Below are 24,441 nucleotides of genomic sequence, written 5' to 3'. Positions count from 1 at the left end.
GGCAACAAATGGACAGCAAACTGATATGTTTTGCAAACACGAAACCAATGTGAAATTTTCTTTAAAAACCAAAGCCAGCTGACACTAAACTGGCCCTAAATTGACCCCACACCCACTCCCAGTTGACACTTAATCATCGGGATCCAACCTAATCTGTTTTTCATACAAACACAAATCGTACTTTTTCCCCCCATTCCAGGTTTTCTACCATTTTTGTTATCTTTCCCATTGCCATTATAATATATGACAAATAATGGATGTCATAATACCCAGGGTAGTCAGTCAATTAAGTTCCAGAAGCTGTTCTCCCTGTTTAACATGAGAATATCATTATCCTGGCTTTAACTGTCCTACCTTGGAGCTCCAGCATCTGGGGAACTTCTTCCTGCCAACTTACCAAGTACCCACTTTTACTACACCTGTGTGGAAAGTGGCAAATGTAGATAAACTCTTGCTAAAGGAGATGAGTGCTGTGGTGTGAGTCATATGACCTGTCATTTATGTAAAGTGTCATAAGTTATTCTAATTCTCCTCTTCCCCCCCCATTCTTATTCCTATTATAGATATTACATTCCATAACGTTAACCAAGCACTTTGGACAAGCATAGACAAGAGACCTGCCTTCTGAGAAGTCCGTCCGTGCAGCTCGCAGCATTCCAAGATGGCTGTGCATTGGGGAGGAGTCGTTGCCATAGTGATATTCTACCTGTTGATTCTGGGTGTGGGACTATGGGCGGCGAGGAAAGGCAAGGGGAGCAGCGACACAGAAGACGTGATGATTGCCGGTAGAAATATAGGCGTGGCTGTTGGGATATTTACAATGACAGGTATGTCTAGAAAAATATTGTTTAACAACCCCTTGCTTACTAGAACCAGGGTAGCATTTCATCAACATTTTTGTCTGACAAGTTGTCTGATCTGGCATCTTTCCTTGATTTTGGTTGGCCTTGAAGCACTGTTCCTTTATATAGTAACTGTCGGATAAAATAGGACTTGTCGGATAAAATGTCTGTCAAGTCCTTTCATGAAATGCCACAACTGGGCGTTGTGGCATGCGCCTGTAATCCAAGCTGTGGGGAAGTTACGAATTGATGCAGAGGTTCGAGCCCTGGTCACGTCTTTCGGATGGTGACGTTAAAGGTCGGTCCCAGACGTAAATAATCATATCTGATTGATACACCATTTTTGGCAAATTTTAAGCTTATACATTATTGCTTGTTGAAAAAGAGAGAGATTGTGTGGCCAGTGAAGACCACCAAGTTCTGACTATTGCGTTTATTGCATTAGAATTTGGTATGTTCATATCTGCATAAGATAACTGCAGAGAAAAGTAGATTCTTTTACATGTGAACTGTCAGCTCAAAGTAATAAGTTACTTGAATCTGTTTCTTAAAATTAACTTTGTGCTAGTATAGATATCACCTTAAAGGGTTATTGTAATGGTTTTTCTTTTTTTCTGCTGTCAATTGTAAATATGCAATTCCGTCAGTTGATTGAACTGACAAATGAGCCAATACTTCTTGGTGTGCAAGAATCAGATTTTCAGTCAGTCATAAATTTGCAAGCAGTCACAAGAATTATGATTGATTTGGTGATCTTAAATTTACTGTGGATTCATTTGAAGCTCTGATAATTACAGGGGATGATATTCTGCATATCCTCGTCAAGTTTTCACATTAACATGAAGAAAAATGGTTGACACAGAAATGCTTAAATTAGCTCAATTCTTTTTCAATCTAACATTGTTGTACATACATTATAGGGAAATGGATATTGTTATACTAGTGGAGATGCCATATAGATTTCTTTCTTATATGGAATGTTTCTGAACCAGGAATGGAAGTGAGAATATGAATACAATGAGCTTTTATTTCAAAGACTGCTACACAGATTGCCTTAACAAAGATCCTTGATCTTAGAGATTGCAGACACCTGAGGATATTGGAATGATTACTGAAACTTCCTGGCCGATGTGAAACGGGGTTTGTGAGATGATTGAACATGAGGATGGGGGGGGGGGGTGAGGTGGTAGAGAGGCAGGGGGATCTAGTTGGTATGGGATCAGATAATAGAATGGCAGGATGAGGTATGAGATGGTGGAAAGTGATGATTGGGGTGGAGGTGGTAGGGGGGGTGGGGTGGAGGTTAGTTGGTTATGGGATCAGAGAATAGAAAGAAAGGATGAGTTAAGAGATGATGGAAAGTAAAGATTGGGGTAGAGGTGGTAGTGGGGGGGCCTAGGGTGCGTTTATTCGACACTTTTTTACCCTAGAATCATGATTAGAATCATGATTCAAATCACGATTCTGCAGAATCACGATTGCGTTTAGTCGAAAGTGGAAATAAACGTCTTTCAAATCACAAACATGAAACACGGAAAAAGGAGCGTTTTGAAAGACGTTTCTGTAGAATCACGAACGAAAAAGGTCGTATAAACGATATCGTGATTTGAATCATGATTCTATGACGTCATTGTGTCGTGCTTCTTCCGGGTTTGACTCAAAGGCGCGCGCTGTGTTTCGTGCAGGTTAATTTTCGTGTAGCAGTACTGCCAGTGTACTAGTACCAGTATATGCCAATTGTCACGTGCATTTGATAGGAATTATCATTCTGTGTATTGTACCCCCGGGGTTGTACTGTAGCGTCATTTGTATAGTTCATTGTTTTCATCATTCATGTCTTCAAGTTCCATTTGGACTAATGACGAACTCAGGGCTCTGCTTGTGCTTTGGGCTCAGCCTGATAGCACAAGCATCCCTTACCGGGATTCACAGAAATTGAGTAATAGTAAACAAAAACTATACGAGGTAAAATACACAGAATTCTGGAAGTAAAATATTTATTTTTCGGAAGCCGAGTAAACGTTGCACTTGCACAAACGATCGCACGTTAGCTCCGGCGGCAGCAGCAAAAAGTGAGGATAGGGGGTAGAGGTGGTAGTGAGGAGGGGGGGGGGCTAGTTAGTAAGGGATCAGAGAATAGAAAGACAAGATGAGGTAAAGTATAATGGAAAGCGAATATTGGGAGGGAGGTGGTAGTGAGGCAGGAGGAGGGGGACAAGTTGGTATGGGATCGGAGTATAAAACGACAGGATGAGGTATTCTTCCCGCTTGCTGGCAGGCACAAGTAGTGGGGACTTCTCACAGAGGGTTACAAAAGCAAAAAGTGTATTTACCCGTGAGAAATGGCAAATGCTAATTTCATAGTCCTCTCTCTCTCTCTTTCCCCTCATTGTGTGTGTCTGAGTGAATTTATTTCTTTCTTTCCATCTTTGTCTTTCTCTTCTTTACATATTTCTGTATATTTGATTGGATGTGCATCTCTCTCTCCCTCTCCTACATACTAGAACTCCTTTTCTTGTCACCCCTCTCTTCTCTTCTCTGCTCCTCTCTCTCCCTCTTCCTTTCTCTCCCCTTTTCTCCCGTCCTCTTAAGAACTCTCCCTGACAGGTTTTTGTTTACACAAACACAATCCCTTGAGGTATGCCTGGATCATGTCTGGTTAGATATCCCAACATGCACAGGGCAGACATCCTCGTCCTTCGCATCTGGAAAATTGGATCGATGTCTCCTCATTATGTTCGTGCATTTTCGCAATTATTGTAAAACTCACAATTAGTTTTAGTATTTATGTGCCTCGTGGATAACACCATACATGTAAGAAGTGGGATCTCGGTCGTGCTAAAGCATGCATTTCAAGGAAACGTATTATGTTGCTTCAAAAGCATTCATCCTGTGATTTGAGTATTGTATTGAGAATTCGAAACTGATCAATACTGGCTTACAGTCACAAGACACACTCGCGTACCGGTACTAAAATTTCCAATACATTGGAGTGCAGATATTTTCATGGTCCTTTTTTTTTTTACTTTAATTGTTTCACGGTATTCATGAGTTATTTTTTTATGGATTTCAATGTTATTTTTGTACATCAATTGCATTATACCAAAAAGGTATCACATATCTCCTTGATTATACAGAAGCGGAAGTTTTGACCACATTAAATATACACAATTACAGACATGCAAAATTCTACACATTCCATGTGAGACATCCGCATCAAGGACTCTTGCTCTTCCCCTCAAATCTCTTCCTCACGGATGTACATGTATCACAGCGTATCACCATGTAAACGATTCCTGTGATCTTACACCGATCTCACACTTTATTTGATGACTTTCTACTACATGAAGCTCAAATTGTATATCTATATGGACCGTACAAATAATATATTGTTAATATTTTACCAGCGCTGACCAGATATTTTATCTTTATCCTCGGTACATGGTATTACTCACAAGCACAGCAGTGTCAGATTGAAGATCTCTTATAATGAAAACAAAATTTTGAAAGAAAAGTAAGAAATGAGCAGAAAAGTGAAGCCCCCCCAAAATAAATCATGGCTGCCATAAAACTGTAAGATATTCTTCCCTTTAACATGTCTGAGAAAGAGGGCAAGAATTTTGACAAGGATTCAGTTACTTGATTGCATAGTCGTACATGTAGAAACAAAACTGATTTTCGCAGTCATCAGAGATTTGGAGTTGCTTGGTCGTGTAACCTCAACTGGGTAATATTTACATTGCACGTTATAAAGAAAGAAGCTCATTAATGATACCACCGTCAAATTCCTTCAAGAGGATGAGAGTGAATTATATGTACGTCAGTTTTATGGAGATGCATCTTTTCGTGCACATCGTCCTTGTAAACATCCTATCATTACATAACGACATTTACGCCTGTCCCATTGGGCATGCATAAAACCGACACTTGATTTGCGCCATTTGATGCCCATTTCGGCGCACCAATTACGCTTACCGAGAAACGAGCTGCCCCACGTGTAAACAAAGCATCATCCCACAGTAGACCGGTGGCGTGCATTGCGGAGCCTCATGCATACTAAACCGGTGTACGAGTGGACGGATGCGTTTGGGGAGTGCCGAGAGAGGTTTTTTAAATGTTCCTCTACGTAAATAGCTTGCTGTAAGGACCCTGGTGGGTTTATGTTTCATGCCAGAGTCCTTGCGCCTGGCGGAGGGTCCACCACATTGCTTGACACACTTGGATAAGTATTTATTTGCTCTGATGGAGGAGAGCGAGCGAAAGAACCGGAGAGTGGAGGAGAGAGTTTGGGTGTGTTGAGAGAAGGAGGAAAATGAGTGTGAAGAGAGATGATTTGAGAGGGAGAGATGGGGAAAAGAAGAGAAAAAAACATAGGCACAATTTTTCCGGAGGTATGTAAAGGAAAATATGAAATAAGTATAAAGTTACCTTACAAGGATTATAAGGCATATAATATCTTACATATATATTTTTGCAGGTATTTCTCCATTTATTGATAATTCAATACATGAATCACAGTAATCATAATGCATATAAACACATATTAATTCAATACATGAATCACAGTAATCATAATGCATATAAACACATACAAATACATGTAAGCAATAACAAATAAAACAAATTGCAGTTGCCAGCTATCGTAAGCAAAATGCTTGAGAGAATAGCAATGATTTATGTATCTATTTGAGATAAGGCAAATGGAATCTGCACCCCTTCCCCCAGGGTGATTTTAGGAGGAGGAAAATCAGCATTGAGAGAGAGAGGGATGGATGGATAGATAGATATATGGATAGATGGATAGACAGACAGATAGACAGAGAGACAGACAGACAGACAGACAGACAGACTGATAGATAGATAGATAGACAGACAGACAGATACATGTAGATAGATATATAGAAAGATAGAATGAGTGAGAGAGAGAGAGACATGCAGAAAAAAGAGAGAAAAATGGATAGATCGTATACAGCTTTAAAATGTTTATCTAATGTAGATATGAACTAAGTGTAATGTGACAGTTATTCGGATTGTGATTGTACATTGCTTGAATTATCTTTCTGCATATTCATCGAATTTATGATATCATTGTACATGTATTTAAGAGGTAATGGAAATTTATAAATGGGATCAGGACCGCTCCTCAGCCCCCCCCCCCCCCCATCCCCCACGGGTCATAACAACACTTCTGTGTGGTGTTGTGCCAGTTGCATTGCTTCCGCTCTAATTCAGTCAATTTAAAATTTTGCGGCCTTGACCTATAGATATGGGCACCCTTTTTCCGTCTGTTCCTAATTTTCCTCCTGTTCCTAATTTTCCTCTATTTTAATCTTCTCAATGTACACTGAAGTCAGGGGCAGATTTAGGAATTTCCAAGGGGGGGGCACATTGACAAGCCCCCAAAATAAAGGTTTTCACCTAAAATTTAGGGTCATACGGTCCGCGGAATATAGGACAACCAACAAAAAAATTAAATAAGGTTGTCACTTTTTTTTCAAAAGAGGGTGGGGAGTACACCTGAGAAAAAAAAGGTATATTTACATCACAAATTTTGATTGTGGTTTTCGAAAGGGAGCGGGCACGGGCTGGCTGTGCCCCCTTGGATCCGCCACCAACTGTAGTTGGAAATTCTTTTTGTTTGTTTGAATTCTGAAAACAAACATATATTGTTGTATATCAAATGTATTGCATATCTTTATTCAGTTATTATTAACCCTTCTGAACTACTATACATGTATATTGCTACATGTATTGCTACAAATGCATGCAATTGGTCAATTGAAACCAGTCCACCCTTCCACTATTAATCATGCTCTCCGTTCTATCCTGTGTTTATTTGGCCATTCAGCATACACATACATGAATCTTCTAAATGAAACCTCTCTCCTCAGCCCCTCCCCCCTCATCATCTGTCTCCCTCCCACCCACCCTTTCTTTCTTTCTTTCATCCTTCCTTCCCTTCCCTTCCCTTCCCTTCCTTCCTTCCTTTGTTTGTTTCTTTTGTCTTTTTCTCACCTCTTTCTCAATCACTCCCCCTTGCTTCCTCTCTGTTTCTTTCTCCCTTTCTCTCTATTTGTGTCTGTCTCTGTCTCTCTCTCTCTCTCTCTCTCTATATATATATATATATCTCTATCAATCCTCATCACATGTCCCCCTCTCCATCCTCCCAGAGTCCCACCTGATCTAATGAAATTGATTCCCAACAGTAAAAACATTATAGACACCGACAAGAGGCTGGCAAGCTGACGTTGTTAAATGCTAATGACCCTTTTTACACATCCATTTTAATGAAAGCCCTATCACATTTTTCCATGCAAGCTGTCCGGGCAAGTTGCAGGAACGCACCCGCAACAAAGTTTTGAGCATGTTAAAAAATTTTGTGCGTGCAATCAGACTTACGTGCGCTCCAGTCGGCAACTGGGTGCAAGATACGTGCGGGATACTGTCAAAGCGGGCGACAAAAATATCCACCCGCAATTCGCATGCAAGGCTTGCATGGAACGATGTGGCATTGCCTTATAATGCAACAAATGCCTGCAGACAAAAATCACGGTCTATATACTATCAAACACATAGCAATAAATAGTCTGAGGTTTAAATATTTGTCCAGTGGAATGTTTAATGCTACTCCACTGGCAAAATGAAGCAACTCTGTGGTCATGTAAAGCTACTATATTAAAGTACTTGATGCATGTTTATGTGCTCAGATAAAACAAGTAACCCACATTTTCATGCCCTAACATACAATCCCTTATTATTCATTTCTTTTAAAGCATTACTGGTTCCCTTACAAAAACACATTGTTACAGAAACGAATCCTGTCCTTTATCACAAGATGTTCTTGAAGTGATCCTTCTCTTGCGAAACCCACAATGCAACATCTGGGTTTGCCAACTCAGAGGATGTTTCACAAAGATTTGCACGTAGGTGTGGCTTAGAGTTGCACTTTGCTTCCCAGTTGCTGGGCCCCCGTCTTACAAAGAGTTGTGATTGATCCAGTCAATCACAACTATGGATGGCCAGCAATGTCAACATCTAACATGCATGCATGTTTGTTCAAAATATTTCATATTATCATATGCATATTCATACATTCATCGTTCTCTTAAAGATTCAGTGTGATTCTTTCTGTTTATTAAGGTGATTGCTCAAATTTCCTGTAGAAAAAATTATGACACTGATGGATTCCATAGAGTAGTTACGATTGATGTGATCAATCATAACTCTGTTAGGGCCCAGGGCCCTGTTGTACAAAGAGTTAGGATTGATCCAATCAATCGTAACTATGGAAAGCCAGCAAAGTCAACATATGAAATGTATGTTTGTTCAAAAAAAATTCTAGATATGAATCCATATCCATAAATTGATTGATTTCTTGACAATTTGGGGTGTTCTCCTTGGATTACAAAGGACATTTTGCACATTTCCTGTAAAAAAAATTATGACACTGATGGATTTCCATAGAGTTACGATTGATCAGATCAATCTTAACTCTTTGTAAGATGGGGCCCAGGGACCCGTTTCACAAGGATTTACGATTAATCCAGTCAACCTCAATTGTATGGAAATCCATCGTCATAATATTTTCTACACGAAATTTGAAACAATGTCCTTTTGTAAACAAAGAGAAGCACCCTGAATTTTCTAGAAAAAAATGGATGCTTGAATACGCATCATAGCTAGAAAATATTTTGAACAATTATGCATAATAGAGGGTGACGTTACTGACTTTCCATAGTTGTTGTTGATTTGGTCAGTCACAACTCCTGGGGACCGTTTCATTAAGCTGTTCGTAAGTTAAGAGTGACTTTAAGAACGACTGGTGAACATTTCTTGTTACGCGCTTATCAATCACCGATGAACATGTAATGGTTCATTTACCACAAGAAAGGATCACCAGTCGTTCTTAAAGTGACTCTTAACTTACGAACAGCTTTATGAAACACCCACCTGGGGGGGGGCGGGGGGGGGTGACCTCAGGTGACCTCAGTTTGATACGCTACCATGAGGGTAATCACAGGGGCTCACTCTCTACCCATTGAAAGGTGAAGGTTTTAATGGCTTCGTGTCCACCCCCACAGTTAATGAAATTGAGTCGATTTGTTTATACAAACTTGAGAGCCTATCTTGATATACGGTCCTTGCTCTCTCGACTTGATGCGATGGTCTCCCAGATGACGGCCCGGCAGCGGCGCTGTTACCTGCCTTCAAACGCTTGCTCGTCCCGTAAACATGACGTTAGGGGATCACTTAGGCAGATTGTATCAGGGCATATTTCAAGGGTGATTGCGATAAGGGAAACACACTGTCAAACATTTTTAGAGTCGGAAAAACATTTAGATTGATTCCCTGGTTGTATGCGTGAAAAAAGGGAAGTGAATGTTCGTGAGAGGTTTACTGATATGTTGATGCAAAAGAGTTACGCAACATTGGCCCACTTAAGATTTACAAAAAGAATATACTAGTAGTTGGGAGATACATGTCCAATTTAGCCATAATATGGAGTCATGTATATAAGATTTAACACAAGATGTGGCACAGATTTCAGTCTTTGAAATTTGTCTGACATGCAAAAAGGAAATGTTTTTTTTTCCAACAACAGAAAAATTCATGCCATAAAAAAAATCTCCACAAGAATATGACATCAAACATAAAAGGAGGTTCCCTCTGCAACTGAAGCTTGGGGCTTGGACCACAATGGCAAGTGTCCTTTGTACCCCACCCCCTAAGATCTTGCACTCTTTGTTATCCTATGAAAGGCAGTTAATATGGAAGGCATGCACTTAGTGCATCAACTGCATTAGGCAGTGGACTCTCTTAGACTGTCATATACATTTTAATTAACCATCCAGATATTCCACTTCTAAAAGAGTGGCACTTCCATTTTTGAAGTGTCCATCCCATCTCCTCCCCTTTCTTTTGTTGACCCAAATCATCTCTATCGATAATTTGCAAATTGGAAGTTTTGAGAATTCACTCGTGTTTATGTTCGCCACGCTTCATCTGGAAAGCCCAAGTACCCCCTCTGAATATACACTGCAACGCAAATACAGGAAAGCGAAAAATCAATGGGTATTGATCCTAGCCTTAAGTGAGATTGAAGGGGTGGGAGGTCGCGGGATGCGGGATGGAGGAATTTATAGCTGGTAGGATGGGAGAAGAGGAGGTGGAGGAGGATTGTCTCTGTGGCTCAGAAACCCGAGCTGAGCTTCTTCCTGTAATGGTGCCCGCCATTCTTGAAAATCTGTGAATTCATTTGTCAAGCAGTGATGGTTTGGGAGAATGTACGTATTCTGCACATACAAGATGTGATTGTTACTGTTAAAGAGGAACCACTGTTCTGTGTTCTCATGCTGTGAATGTACAGGCACATGTGAGCAGTGAGCAATGGGCAAAGCAAGTGGCTTTATTATGAACAACAACAGCTAGACCAATTCAAGATAAGCAGTGTGACATTTATGGTGCAGTGGTTCTGACTCTTGCATTTTAATGAGAAGGTCATGTGGTTGAATCCTGTCACAGTCTAGTATCCTTTGGAAAGGTATCAATCCACACTTAACCACTTTCTACCCAGGTGTTGAATGAGTACCTGCTTTGGTGCGGAAGGCGGTGTAGTATGGCTAGCATTTTTGTGTGGCAAATATTGTTGGAATAGTCCGAAGAGTGATATCTGTTAATAAAATAATAGTAATAATAATAATATTAACATTTTACCAAGGGAAGCCGCTTCAGTACCAAAAACTGTTCTCCCAGTGGGCCCTGCTACTGTTATTACCCAGGCTTCAGCTTGGCTGCCTAGGTGCTCAAGCATTGGACTAATTTCTTCCTTCCGGTTACCCATTCACCTCACCTGGGTTGAGTGCAGCACAATATGGGTAAATTTCTTGCTGAAGGAAAATGCGCTTTGGCTTGGAATCGAACCCACATCTCTCAGGTTGAAAGACAAGAGTCATAACCACTAGAGCACGAGGCCCCCATCATGTTACATGTATTTACTTGAATAAAAATTTAATTCAAAAGTATGCTAAAAAGTGCATGTACCAAGACTATAATGATTCCCTTTTCCCCAAAAGGAAATGAAAGCAAAAAATGCCTTGAAATATATTACTTTCTAAAAAATTGATCAAGCCTCTTGGGAAATTGTTCACCCAAATAGCACTGGAATGCTAATGAGTGCAATCATGTTATGTTGTCTTTACATGTGTAATCAATAGGAAAATGAATATACTTATTTTATTCCCATTTTTAATCATGTAAAATTAAATGGGTAAAGACAATGATAGATTGATGATGATAAACTTGTAAATAACTTTAAATAGTAACACTTTAAGACATCAGCTCTGTGTAAACAGGTTATCACTCATCTCTTAATGTTGATTGAAAGGAGTCAAAAAGCATTTTCATTCATCAGTTTTAATTGAACATGGGTTTATGTCTTACAACAATCTATCATTGGTACGGAGAGCTGGGCTTGAAATAGATGATTGTTTATGGCTGCTTGCTCGTAGTCGTAGATCATTCACGTTTATTGATGGAGAGAGAGGGGTGGGGGCACAATCAGTCATGATGGTGTGCGTAAATGGCGACGAAGATCCATTTTGAATGTTGACACCATTTCATATTGTCTGCATTTGATGGATTCATTTTGAAAAGAGATGGAAAATTGAAATGATGACAGACAACATACTTTTGATCGTTGTCATTTTTTTGTGGATAGGTGAATTAAGTATGCTGTGATGATGTAATGACAGTCTTTTTTTTTAAATCCATATGAAGAAGGAGAGGTAGAAAGGGAAAGAAGAAAAAAAGAAGAAGAAGAAGAGGAGGAGGAGGAGGAGGGGGGAGAAGAAGAAGAGGAGGAAAAAGAGGAAGAAGAAAGAAAAAGAGGGAAGAAGAAGAAGAAAGAGAAGGAGAAGAAGAAGAAGAAAAAGAAGTAGTAGAAGAAGGAGGAGGAGGAGAAGAAGGAGGAGGAGGAGAGAGAGAGAGAAGGCAGTATTCATAAATTCTCCACATGACCGTTCCACATTGCATGGTGCCATGTACATTCTAAATCATGAGCATGACAACCAATTTGTCTGTTCGATTAAGGGTATGGTGTAGATGACTACATCAATCTCTCAAGACATACAAGTAGGATGAACCACTGGGAACAGTTCCGGAGATGCCCAGACCACTGGGAAATAAAACATGGCAACCTGTTTTGGGGGGAGAGTGAATATCAGAGAGGAATTCAAAAGTGGGTGAAGCAGAAATGGCGTATTGAAATATACCAACATTTGGAGTCAATATGCAGTCAATATTATTTATTCAGAATTGGATGTTATGGGGTAGGGGTATTGAATGGAGAGAATGGGGTCTGGAGAGCCTTTTAGGGAGTACAATGTTGTTCTACTTCATTTGAAGACTATTTTTAGGGGGAGGGGTGCTGATAATTCCCCCTTGACCACCATGCATTGAATGTACATGTAATACAGAGGGAATTGATTCGTTGGATAATTTGGCTAATCATCACCAAGGTCAGATGATAGACGCATTCCATTTGTATGCCTAATTTGTTCCCTCACACATTGGTGTCTGAAGCACATGTAGTCTGATGTGCAAACCCTTCACTCGAGTTGAGTGGTCTCGATTCGCAGCTTACAACGGCGAGATGTAATTGTGCTGGTCTTAGTTCAAGACCCACTTGCTGAGCAAATTTTCAATTCTGAAATTGAAACAGCTAAATTGTGCTAGTCTTGTTTGAAGACCCAATAGCTTATCAAATTTTCAATTCTGAAATTGAAACATCTAGCTGTAAATTGTGCTAGTCTTGTTTGAAGACCCACTTGATGATCAAATTTTCAATACTGAAATTGAAACAGCGTGTGTGTGTGTGTGTATTTGAGTTTTGTCAGACGTGTATCAATCAGATATGATTATTTACGTCTGGGACCGACCTTTAACGTCACCATCCGAAAGACGTGACCAGGGCTCGAACCTCGAACCTCTGCATCAATTTGTAACTTCCCCACAGCTTGGATTACAAGCGCACGCCACAACGCCCAGTTGTAATTGTGCTAGTCTTGTGTAAAGACCCACTTGCTGATCAAATTTTCAATACTGAAATTGAAACAGCAAGTTGTAATTGTGCTAGTCTTGTGTAAAGACCCACTTGCTGATCAAATTTTTAATTCTAAAATTGAAACAAGTGGTAATTGTGCTAGTCTTGTTTGAAGACCCACTTGCTGATCAAATTTTTAGTACTGAAATTGAAACAGCAAGTTGTAATTGTGCTAGTCTTGTGTAAAGACCCACTTGCTGATCAAATTTTTAATTCTAAAATTGAAACAACAAGTTGTAATTGTGCTAGTCTTGTTTGAAGACCCACTTGCTGATCAAATTTTTAATTCTGAAATTGAAACAACAAGTTGTAATTGTGCTAGTCTTTTTGAAGACCCACTTGCTGATCAAATTTTTAATTCTAAAATTGAAACAAGTTGTAATTGTGCTAGTCTTGTTTGAAGACCCACTTGCTGATCAAATTTTTAATTCTGAAATTGAAACAACAAGTTGTAATTGTGCTAGTTTTATGTGAAGGCCCTCTTGTTAATCAAAGTTTCAATCAGGTCTGTGCCTACAGACTATGTCTAAAGCATGCAATGCAGTGTGATAATTAAGTGAAGGCTACATTATCAATTATTTTCACAAAGATAATTCTACTCATCCACTTTTCTGCTGTGATGGAAACAAGTTGAGGTCTAAACTAATGGAGTTTTAGCATGTGGGGATGAGAAAAACAGTTTTCACTTGTGAGTGTCAATGTTTGGATTAGCACTGACCACTGATAAATACCCTTTGAAACTTAATTTCATGCAAATGGTCACAGGAAGCATGCTTGTAATGACGTCCACAGGACGTTAAGGAGTAGACGGATAAGAAATCGAGTGCACATCTTCATAGATTTTCAACAGCAAAATAATCATGGTTGTTGTAAAATCGGCTGTGGATAAGCAAAACGATCTAACACGTATACACTGCCTTGGAAGGTTGTCACCGTACAAGTCAATGTTTGTTGATATAAAAATTAAAAGCTTTTAAAAAAAAAATAGTTATGAAAGTAACACTCAGAGTTGATGGACTATAAAGTCACCCTTTCCCCATTAAAAAGTTCATGATCCCCCCACTGACATATTCTATTGTACAGCAATCATGGAATATGGACATCTTTCCATTCATTCACAAAACTTTCACTTGGTGTTAATCTTAACCAAAGCAGTTTCCACAACATGTAAGCCCAGCACATCTAAGATATTCATTTCTTTTACACACTTATATGACAGCTTTTCATGATGCATAACTCTCTTATCCGACTTAGCTTTTGTACATGAATAAAACATTCAAGTATGTGACTAACATTCGATATGAAGCATACATGCATTTCTAACGTGATATTACGCAAGTATGTATGCCGGATTATCCAGTCTGCAGGAGGTATGGTATCCTTGCACCATAAATGTCATTGAACCACCGATACTGGTGTGGTGTATATATGTGAAGGGTGATAAATATAGTGGCCCTCACCCTTAATACCATTACCTTAATGGAATTATTTTAATCCTGCGCTCTGGATGTGAGGAGTCGTAGGCGTCCTGTTATTTACGTTAGATTTCACCCCTCACCCCCTTCCCCGCTCTCTCACTCTCTCCTTTATCTCTTCTCCCCTCTTTCTCACTCTCGCTTTCTGCTCCACTACCCCTTTCTTCCTACTTCTCTCTCTCTGTTTCTTTTCCTTCCCTCCCTCTCTTTTTCTTCCATCTGTTTTCTTTCTTTTCCTTCCTTCCTTCCTTCCTTCCTTCCTTTTCTTTTCCCTCTTCTGCTGTATCTGCCTCATGGTTTCTATCATCAACTTTTAAGGCATTCTTTGCCTTTCAGTCTCCACCTCCCCCCCCCTTCTACTTGCTCTGTTTTTTCCATCCCACCGCACCCACTCATCCATCTCATAGTTTTTTTATTCCTCCGCTTTTGTATCTCCTTTCTTTTCATCAAACCACGCTTGTTTTCTATATCTTTTTTCTTCTCATTTCTAATGTTGTTGATTTAAACAACCATCCGCTGACTATCATCTTTTTCATTTTTGGATTCATTACTTCATCTTTCTCTCCCCCCCTCCTTTCCCCAACATTCTCATATTAGTCTCCCCTCTCTGCCCTCATCTGAATATCAGCTTACGAAGTATGTTGTGAGAACATGCCCATGCCATTCCCTTCAATCATCTTTCAAACCACTTTCTACTTAGTAGTCCATCCTCGCACTCTCCAGACAAGTCATGACAAAACGTCTGCGAGGTAACATTTCGTCACAGCTCTCAAGCGTGCCCAGCGGGACAGTTATGTCATCCTAATTTCTACCATGTTAATTTCTCTTTTTCTCTTGGGAATCTTGTCATGATTTTCCCTCTTGAATTTCAATCGATTGATATATCCTTGTACAATTTACATGTAGCTGTATTTTTCATGCCTCCCCTTTCTATCACGTGGGTCTTATTTGCTAGTTCTTCAATGGCACCCAAACTACAGTGATGATTATCTTCCCTTCTATGCTTGTTGCACTGTTATTATGAAATATAAAGTTCTAATCTTAAAGGGGAATGAAACTTTTGGAATAAGTAGGCTTGTGTCGAAACAGAAAAATCAAAGAATAAGAACAAAGAAAGTTTGAGAAAAATCAGACAAATAATGAGAAAGTAATGAGCATGTGAATATTGCAATCACTAATGCTGTGGAGATCCTCCCATTGGCAATGCGACAAGGATGTATGATGTCACATGTGAACAACTTTCCCTTTGATGGACTATAAAATACCCTCACAATGTCTCTTTCTGCTTTTTCTTGTGGTGACACAAACATCCATGATGTATTCTTTAAAAATCTGTATTACATGCCCTCCTATAGAAAGAACACATGATCTACTGATAGATGTGATGAAAGAGGCAATTTATGTGAAATATATACTAAAGTAATGGGGAGAGTTGTTCACAGGTGACATCACACATCTTTGTCACATTGCCAATTTGAGGATCTCCATATCATTTGTGATCGCAATATTCAAATGCTCATAACTTTCTCATTATTAGTCCGATTTTTCTCAAAACTTTCATTGATCTGTTTCTTTGATTTTTTTTGTTTTTACACAAGCTATCTTGTACCAAAGGTTTCGAAAGACTGATTTCAAATGAGAGGGTATCATATCTTATACCCCCTCTTAAGAACACCAGAACTTTGCGCAAATCAAACACAAGAGAACAATTAAAATGTAGAACTAATAGATTTCGGAACAGTCCCATCCCGTACTTGATTGACCTCCTAAATTCTCAATCATGACTCATAAATAACCCACATCCATAGTATGGTATTTCTCTGACTGCTGCTCTTGTCAATTGTTTTTTTTAATCATTAGTATGTCACATTATTTATATGATATGTTCTCTATTTCTACTTGCAATTACGAACATTAGTCAGTTATTTTCACCACTTGTACATGTATACAATCATTATGTTTTTAAGTATTGTAGATAACATAAATATACTGTTTGAAATGCTTTAGAATTAGCAAATTTCTACATAATAATCACTTAAAAATGTATGATCTTTGAAAGTCAGGTATTATTGTATTGCACAAGAATTGAAAGTTTTTTTAAAGGTAATTTTTCTTCCGCATATGTACATGTACATGTGCGGATATAAATCCAAAACTCTTAAATTTGACACTTTCATTCCAATATACTATCCAAATGATCTACTCGCATGATCTCTATGTTGTATTCCTTTCCTTTCCTTGCGACTCTTTTCTTCCTGTTGTTTGTCTTTCTCTATCCATATTTCTCCCTCTCTTTTTTATCCATCCCTCTTCCTCTCTTTCTTCGAAATGTTGAATTGTAAATACTACTGCTTTTAATGTACAATTCGGTAAATGATAATGGACCACTATACCAATACGTGTTTAGGATAATATTTTACTTTCGAATTCTTCTAACTTCGTTTATTCTTACGTACAGCCTTATAACTTCATGTCTTTACCTCTTTCATAATGTTTGTACCTTCTTTTCTTCTGACTTTCTACTCTACTCCTTCCCTTCACCCCCTCTCTCTCCCCCCCCCCCCCTTTCTCTCCCTCCCCATCCACCCCCCCCCTCTCTCTCTATCTGCCTCTCCTCCTTCCCAAGTCTCTCTTACCTTTCCATATTCCACAATACCATACTTTATCCTATTATTTATTTTGTAATTATCTGCGTTATTGTTTGAATATTTTTTGTGTCTTTATTACCTTGTAAATACATCGCAATTCGGCCTTAGCCGCGATGATGTCTTGATTTTTATTAATAAACCATTTATCTATTTATCTCTCTATTCTCCTTTAACTCCAAAATAGGAAAATCTTTCTTAAATACATCATTATCATTAGACATACATTTTCACTCTTTCTTCATTCGAGGAACAGTATGTTTTAACTGGTTTAACTGATTGTGTTCTTAATTACATCAACATTATTCTTTAATAGAGTGTACATGATCTTCAAGAAACAATGATCTTAACTGTGGTATAATTCTTTTGTGCCGATCTCCATTAGATATGAAAACAGTGAAGTGTCCACATGTCTCTACTGTTTTACACTTCACTTCACCGCAGGGAGGAGGTAGTCTGCTGTGCAAACCCTTCACTCAAGAAAAGGGTCTGAATTGCAGCCTACTCATGTCTTGTATACTGAAGGCCCTGAAACAGCAAGTTTTGTATGTGCTAGTATTTGTGTGGAGACACACATGTTGATCAAAGTTTCATTTAGGGTCTGTGCCTGCAGACTAGGAGGGGAGGGGAGGGGGCAGGAGGGGTACTGCAATACATATTCATACACCCTTTTCCCGAAATCCCCCTAAAAATAAAGTATATTAGGCTACACCCTATTCAATGTTTTTCGGGGGATGTCACTTTTTTGGTTAATTTACACGTATTTATTAACCTTAATAGCATTTACGAGGTGCTAATTATCTAGTTCCATATTCAATGGCTCGTTGTATTTCTAATATTCAATTTGCATTGGCAAAATGGTCACACCCTTTTACATATTCTTGTACATTTATGTGACTTTTTTTGGGGGGTGCATCTTTTTACCATAAATGCCCAACTTAGTAATTGAACCGTTTTCCAATATTTCATCATTTTCTTAACATGCTACTTGAGTTTGTTGAATGATCTTTATTTACAGGCGGTTGTTACTTAAGGTTTAGGTACAGTCAGTTTTCCTTTATAAGCCCTACAACAAACTGATGTGCTTGTCTGTACTGAAATTGGATCTGGAGATGCCTTCTCACATGTTTTCTTTCTCAGCCATCCAAAAAAAAACTTTAATGAATCTTAGCACACTGAAAGGTCAGAAAGTGCAAGGCATCCCCTCACATAGGACTGTCGCATAATGCACATTGCCTCACGATTTTCATTCCCGTAGCTGCACAGCCACTGCTGCGTCTCTTGGTGACCACGCTAAACCCACAAGCAACAGGCTGCCTGGATCACATTACACACCATGCATAATGCAAGCTATCGCACAGGAAGAAAGATAGATAGATACATTTATACACCGGCATTTTGTTTTTTGCCTTTATGCATACAAAGCTAAATTCAATTTAGTTTCCCCCCCCCTCGGTGGTAGATTCTGTGAATAACAAGTAGTTTGATTATAAGTACAGGTTCGGCTAATGCAGACTGCAGTCTTCTGCAGGTTGTGAAGACCTTACCATAAAAACAAGAAGATGGCATTTGACATGAAATTAACATGGTGGCACTTTTTAAATTCAAGAAAACACAAAAATGCCTGTTCTTTAATATTCTGCTAGAAGGGTAATGTAAAGCTATTTTGGGCAGATGGTCCGATTTTTATCATTTACGGAATGATGTGGTTGTTATGTAAAACGCATTGGGAGTGTAGGTCTCTTCTATATCTACAGATTCTATGAAATCAATATGGATTTTGATGTCTGCTCTGAAATTGAATTTTGCCAAAGATCTGGGTGGCTCTAGGCCTTTGCTCAATAATAAAGTCTGGAATGGACAAGGATAGTATAATGCTCAAGTGCTATTATTGGAATTTCCCTTTTGATCTCTCGTTTTATTGAATCTACCCAATGGAGGATTTAAAGTGATTTTCTTTGAATGGGAAGGCTTGGCGGACATAAGTGAATCAATGAATTGAAAATATCAACATAAGCACTTGAATCATTGATAGAATTTTAGAGTGGGTGGAAATTGGGTTAAGCCATTGGGAATAGAATCGATCATTTTGTTTATTTTACAACTAGAATTATTGTGTTATGTGTACAGGAATATTAATACAGGGCCAGGGTAGTGGCTGTCCGCCTCTTATTTTTCCTGCAGTGGAAAAAAATTGGAAACAAAAAACAAAAAGGTTTCATCAGTTGGGGATGATAAAGTAAAAAATGTTTAAACTTCAATCAATGTTTGGGTAAGTTTTCATCCACTCCTGTGGACTTTCTCAAGCCAATTGATCATTCACACACAAAATGCTGCCTGTAGAGGTCTGCAATTTTTTGATGGTTCATGATGGCTAATTTTTTCTTTCTTTCAGGAGGAGGGGAGGGAGTGAAAAAAAAATTGTCTTTGAAATACCGAAGGTACAATAAAAGCTATTTTCTTTTTTTTTTATAGAAAATGATATTCCACTGATATTCTAATTTCATGATATACAAGGGAGCTCTTTGTATGTTACAAATCCAAAATTAAACATTCTAATAATTGTGTAAATCATTGATGGAAATTCCTCAAACCTTCACCAATATTTTGTTATTATTTTTTCATGCTATTTTGACTTTTAATGTTTTTGTCAGGGTGAACTTTCCCTTGAAGGTCTGCTATCACCATGTTGTAATTCTTCTGTATTCTTTGTAGACAAGTGCGCACATTGGTTCCATAAATGCCTATAGCGTTTATTTTAATGTCAGACAATAGGGCACTGTTGATTGAATTAATCAGGGTGTAGATGCTATTGCCAGGGATTGAATACCACTCAACCATGGCACCACTACATTCTTGGGTATTTTACAATGTGGTATTTAACCATCCCTCACCCTCACCAAATGAAAAATAAGATTAATCTTTAAGAAATGAGATCAAGGGTTGCATGCTGCATCTAGGTGGGTGTTTCATAAAGCTGATCGTAAGTTAAGAGCGACTTCACAAACAACTGGTGAACCTTTTTTGTGCGCTAAACAATCACCAATGAACATTTAATGGTCAATATCATTTGCCACAAGAAAGGATCACCTGTCGTTCTTAAAGTCGCTTATAGATGGCTTGCAAACAGCTTTATGAAATGGCCCCCAGAATGAATAGGCTGAATGAGTCTTGTATGGATGCCGCAAAGGGGCAAAATAAAGAGAAAGAAATACATCCAAGAGAAATGATTCTTCTACATTAGATATCGAACCATGATGTCATTCTCCGGAGCCTTTTAGAAAAGCAAGGATACCGTAAAAAAAACATGGATGCTATGAATATGACAACTTGTAAGGACGGACGTCAAAGGCAACAGCAAGATCTGTTATTCTCGGATCGGGTTGCATAGGGAGGGATGAGTGGCAACGGCAGAGAATTCAATTAACCATTTCTCTTTCACATCTAATGGAACCCAACAATACGTACTTACTCACCACCACACCGGGAGGGCCCTGCAACATGAAGCTCGGCGATTGATCATGGGGGAGATTTCTATGATCGATTGCATTGATTATTGTGTATGAACAATCATAGAAATTAGCTTTACGATCAATCACTTAGTTTTGTGTAACGGGGGCCAGATCTTCAATAATCGTATGAAAGGGACGGAAAGAGACAGTGGTGAATAGTCAGTCTTTCTGTGTTTATTGTGTTTATATATATATATTCTCTGAGTCTATACTGCTTGTAAAATGTCACAGGCAATTTACTTACACTGTAAAAATTGTGGTGTTAAAACTGACACCAATTGGTGTTAATAGAGGATCACACCCTGAAGATTGAACATAACACCAAAGAGTGTAAATGTAACAACCAAAGGTGTTATAATAACACCTATAAGTGTAAAACTAACACCACCAATTTAACACCGGTGTAAAATAACTGGTGTGGTCCCCTATGTACACCGGTTAACACCACAGTTTTTGTTGTGTATATATATTCTCTGAGTGTATGCTGCCTGTAAATTGTCTCTAGCGATTTACTTAAGAGTTCAAAATGAATTCAGTGCGTAGGACAAAAGTTGTAAAGAATATCTCTGTTTATAGCATTGTAGAGGCCTTGTCATTTTCCTTTCACCATTATGGAGCTCTGGTTTTAGCTATTATACAACAGGGCATGATAATATCCGAAATTCTCATTCATAAATTTGTAATTATAATGTCAATCTGAACAAGTTTTGAAAATCTGGATTCTGCTTTTTCATCTTCCTGGCAAACGTGGCATGCATATTTTTTTACACTGTTTGTCACTGCAGAGGAGCGTCAGTGATCCTCAAATTGGCAAATGAGTTGCAATCAGTGAGGAAAGGTCACACCTGTTAAAGCTATGTTTGTCAGTAGAAGGTTGGATGTTGATCCAATAATAACGATGTCATAACGTCATTCTACGTTTAACCATCATAGCGTTCTTCAAGCACATGAAAAACTTCGTGCTAAAAAGAAATCCCCCAAAGTGGTTAAGAATATGAAGTATAACATTGTTGTGTGAAGATGAACTCTCGATAGTCTGAGTTTTAAGAATCATTTTGATAATAGACACTGAGGAAGGGCAGGCATGATTTATAGGTCATTTAGAGTTTTAGGGTTTTCACAATTCTCACCACCCCCCCCCCAACTGAAAAAGAAAAACAGAAAATATGTCACTAAAAACAAGATATTGTTAACGGAACTGATAAATCCAGCTATCTAGATCACCCATCAAAAGCACAAACCAGATTTTTAAAAGTACTGAATGTTAGATTAATATCATATTCCTGGGAAAAACAATATTTAATGACAAGGTTGTATACTTGCATAGAAGCATGGAAAGAAATATTGGGAAAAGAGAAAATCAACATATGAATATGTGGATGTATAATTTGTTAATATATATACATATATATGAGGGGTTTTTGTCCATAAATTATCTTGTACAAATAGAATATTTTGCAATTGAACCCTCCTAAAAAGCAATTTGTTTATCATGGAACTCATCTAAGTATAAATAAGCTGTTTTTTTTTAAATAGAATATATGGTCGATATCCTTTTTAGAAGGATTTCTTCATCTTCTTGTCACACTATTTTACTTGTTTCATTGTTTTCTGATTTGTCATTCATATATTTATATATTAGACTGGGGAGGGGGGATTACTTGATTGAAAGTAATTTTTTTCTTGGAGGGAGGGATGTACCCTCCATGTAAGGGTATCAAGTTCACAATATGCCCTCAGTGACCTAAATCATTTCCACCAGAAACGCAACCGTCATTATCTTTCCCCCATATGTGATGTGGAAGTTTATTTTTGTTTTGCTGATTAAAACTGAGGCCATCGTTTAAAATATATTCAGAGTTTGTGTTTAGATTAAATTAGTTTACAGTGTGTGGATGAAGGTGATTTTGAAGCAGGGTTAGGATTGTTTTGGGTAGGAAGTGGAATCAGAGTCCTGACCTTGATAAGGATTGTTTTAGGGTCATGGCTCTGAAGTTCATCTATACTTTTGTCAATTAGTCAACAGTAAGCGTATTTACACCTACTTGATCAGTAAAAATACCAGCCAAAAATAATAGTAATAGTAGTGATAGTGATAGTAATAATGATAATAAGAATAAAAATAATACAAATAATAATAATAATGATAATACTGGTAATGATGATAATAGTAATGACAACAACAATGATAATGGTAATGGTGATGACGATGATAATTTTAATATTAATAATAATGAAATGATGATAATGATGATAATTATAGTAATAAAAATGATGATGTTAATAGCAGTAGTAGTAGTAGTAGAAGTAGAAGAAGAAGTAATAGTAATAGTCGCCATCGTCGTCATCACTACCATCATCATCATCACCATCATCATCTGTGGACTTATATATTTGTCTATTCAAAAGAATTCGAAATGGGTGTTGAAGGCTTAGTGTGAGATACAATCTATTACTTGCTATTTTGCAGGTAAATTTACTTTCTAAGATTGAACAAGTACTTTGCTTACACCAAAGAAAAATATGTGGTATATTCTGATTGTGGTATTAAAGCTAGAATCAACAGCAAGGTTAACATATATGTGTAAAGTGCTTACAGATGTTGCTCCAATATGAAGCACTCTATAAAAAGTTAATATTGTAATTGTTATTAAATCTCTTGTTTTTTACACATCTATGACATGCTGTGGCGGATCTAGGGGGCACAGCCAGCCCATGCCCCCCCCCCTTTGAGAGCCAAATTTGTAATGTAAATATACCCTTTTTACCAAAGTGTGCCCTTTTTGAAAGTGAGGACCTTTTTTGTTATGCTTGTCAAATTTTCATTGGGAAAATGTGCCCCCCTCCCCTTGGAAAATCCTGGATCAACCCCTGATGACATTGAAGGTATTTCATAAAGGCATTTGTAAAGTAAAGGGTAACTTATTTGGGAATGAAGGAGCAGATGTAGAATGAAGAGAATTTATCTATGGTGAAGAGATATAAAAAGGAAATGTGGTTGACAAAAGTCAATTTTTAGTGGTTTAGGCCTCAAAATTTAGTAATTCATTGTATAACTTCACATCTGGCTGAACCACAAAATATCTTCCTAATTTTAATCCTTTAACAATACTTCCACAATCAAATAGCAGATATCATTCTACTACCCTCATATAAAAAGCTCATTTATTTTGGTTTCACACGTAAAATATCTTCTGAACCAAAAGAACCCCTTGCGAAAGTTGCTTGTAATTATGAGATGTTGACCCACGAGCATCTGCTCACCCACAATATAGAAGATATATAAAAATGGAATATTGTCATTATAAAATCTTGTGACTCTTTGCTGCATTACCTGCAGCATGTGCTCGTAAAGATGAGAAAAAAACTTTAAAAAATAATTAATGGAGTATGGAGTGCTGAATGTGAGCTTTAAGTTGTTTTTTTTTTCATTATGATTGCATTTTATTTCAGACAATATCAATTATCATAAAAACAAGTGCAGAAAAAAATATCTTTTGCTCCAAAATTTATCTTTTTGAAAGTCAAAATTTTAATCAATACGGAAATACCTTCAGATTTTAGCTTTAGGTAATGTGATAAAAGCACATTTTTCGGCTTCCCATTCTATTATTAATGGATAATGAGATGAGTCAGATGACCGGACATTTTCTCCTTCGACAATTGCTAGGGGCTTTATTTTGTCTAAGATGTAGGGTAAAGGGTTGCAATAAGGTTTCATGTTAGATTTAGTGTTCGGTTTAGGATAGGGTTTGAACTAAATCCAGGTGGGTGTTTCATAAAGTTGTTCGTATAAAGTTAAGAGCAACTTTAAGCATGACTGGTGAATCTTTCTTATCACTCTAAATAATGACCAATGAACATTTA

General features: G+C 38.0%; 1 protein-coding gene across 1 annotated transcript in view; it reads left to right on the top strand.

Moving 5' to 3' along the window:
• The window catches only part of LOC121425489 (high-affinity choline transporter 1-like), a 92,828-nt gene that overhangs the window by 49,188 nt on the left and 19,199 nt on the right, over window positions 1-24,441 (top strand). Inside the window, exon 4 of the mRNA XM_041621558.1 lies at window positions 564-827. Within this exon, the coding sequence (XP_041477492.1) occupies window positions 662-827 (166 nt within the window). The 5' untranslated portion in view covers window positions 564-661. The remainder of the gene's footprint in view (window positions 1-563; window positions 828-24,441) is intronic.

Source organism: Lytechinus variegatus, chromosome 12, assembly GCF_018143015.1.
Source record: "Lytechinus variegatus isolate NC3 chromosome 12, Lvar_3.0, whole genome shotgun sequence".
Classification (NCBI taxonomy): domain Eukaryota; kingdom Metazoa; phylum Echinodermata; class Echinoidea; order Temnopleuroida; family Toxopneustidae; genus Lytechinus; species Lytechinus variegatus.
This window is presented reverse-complemented; position numbering and strand designations above follow the sequence as displayed.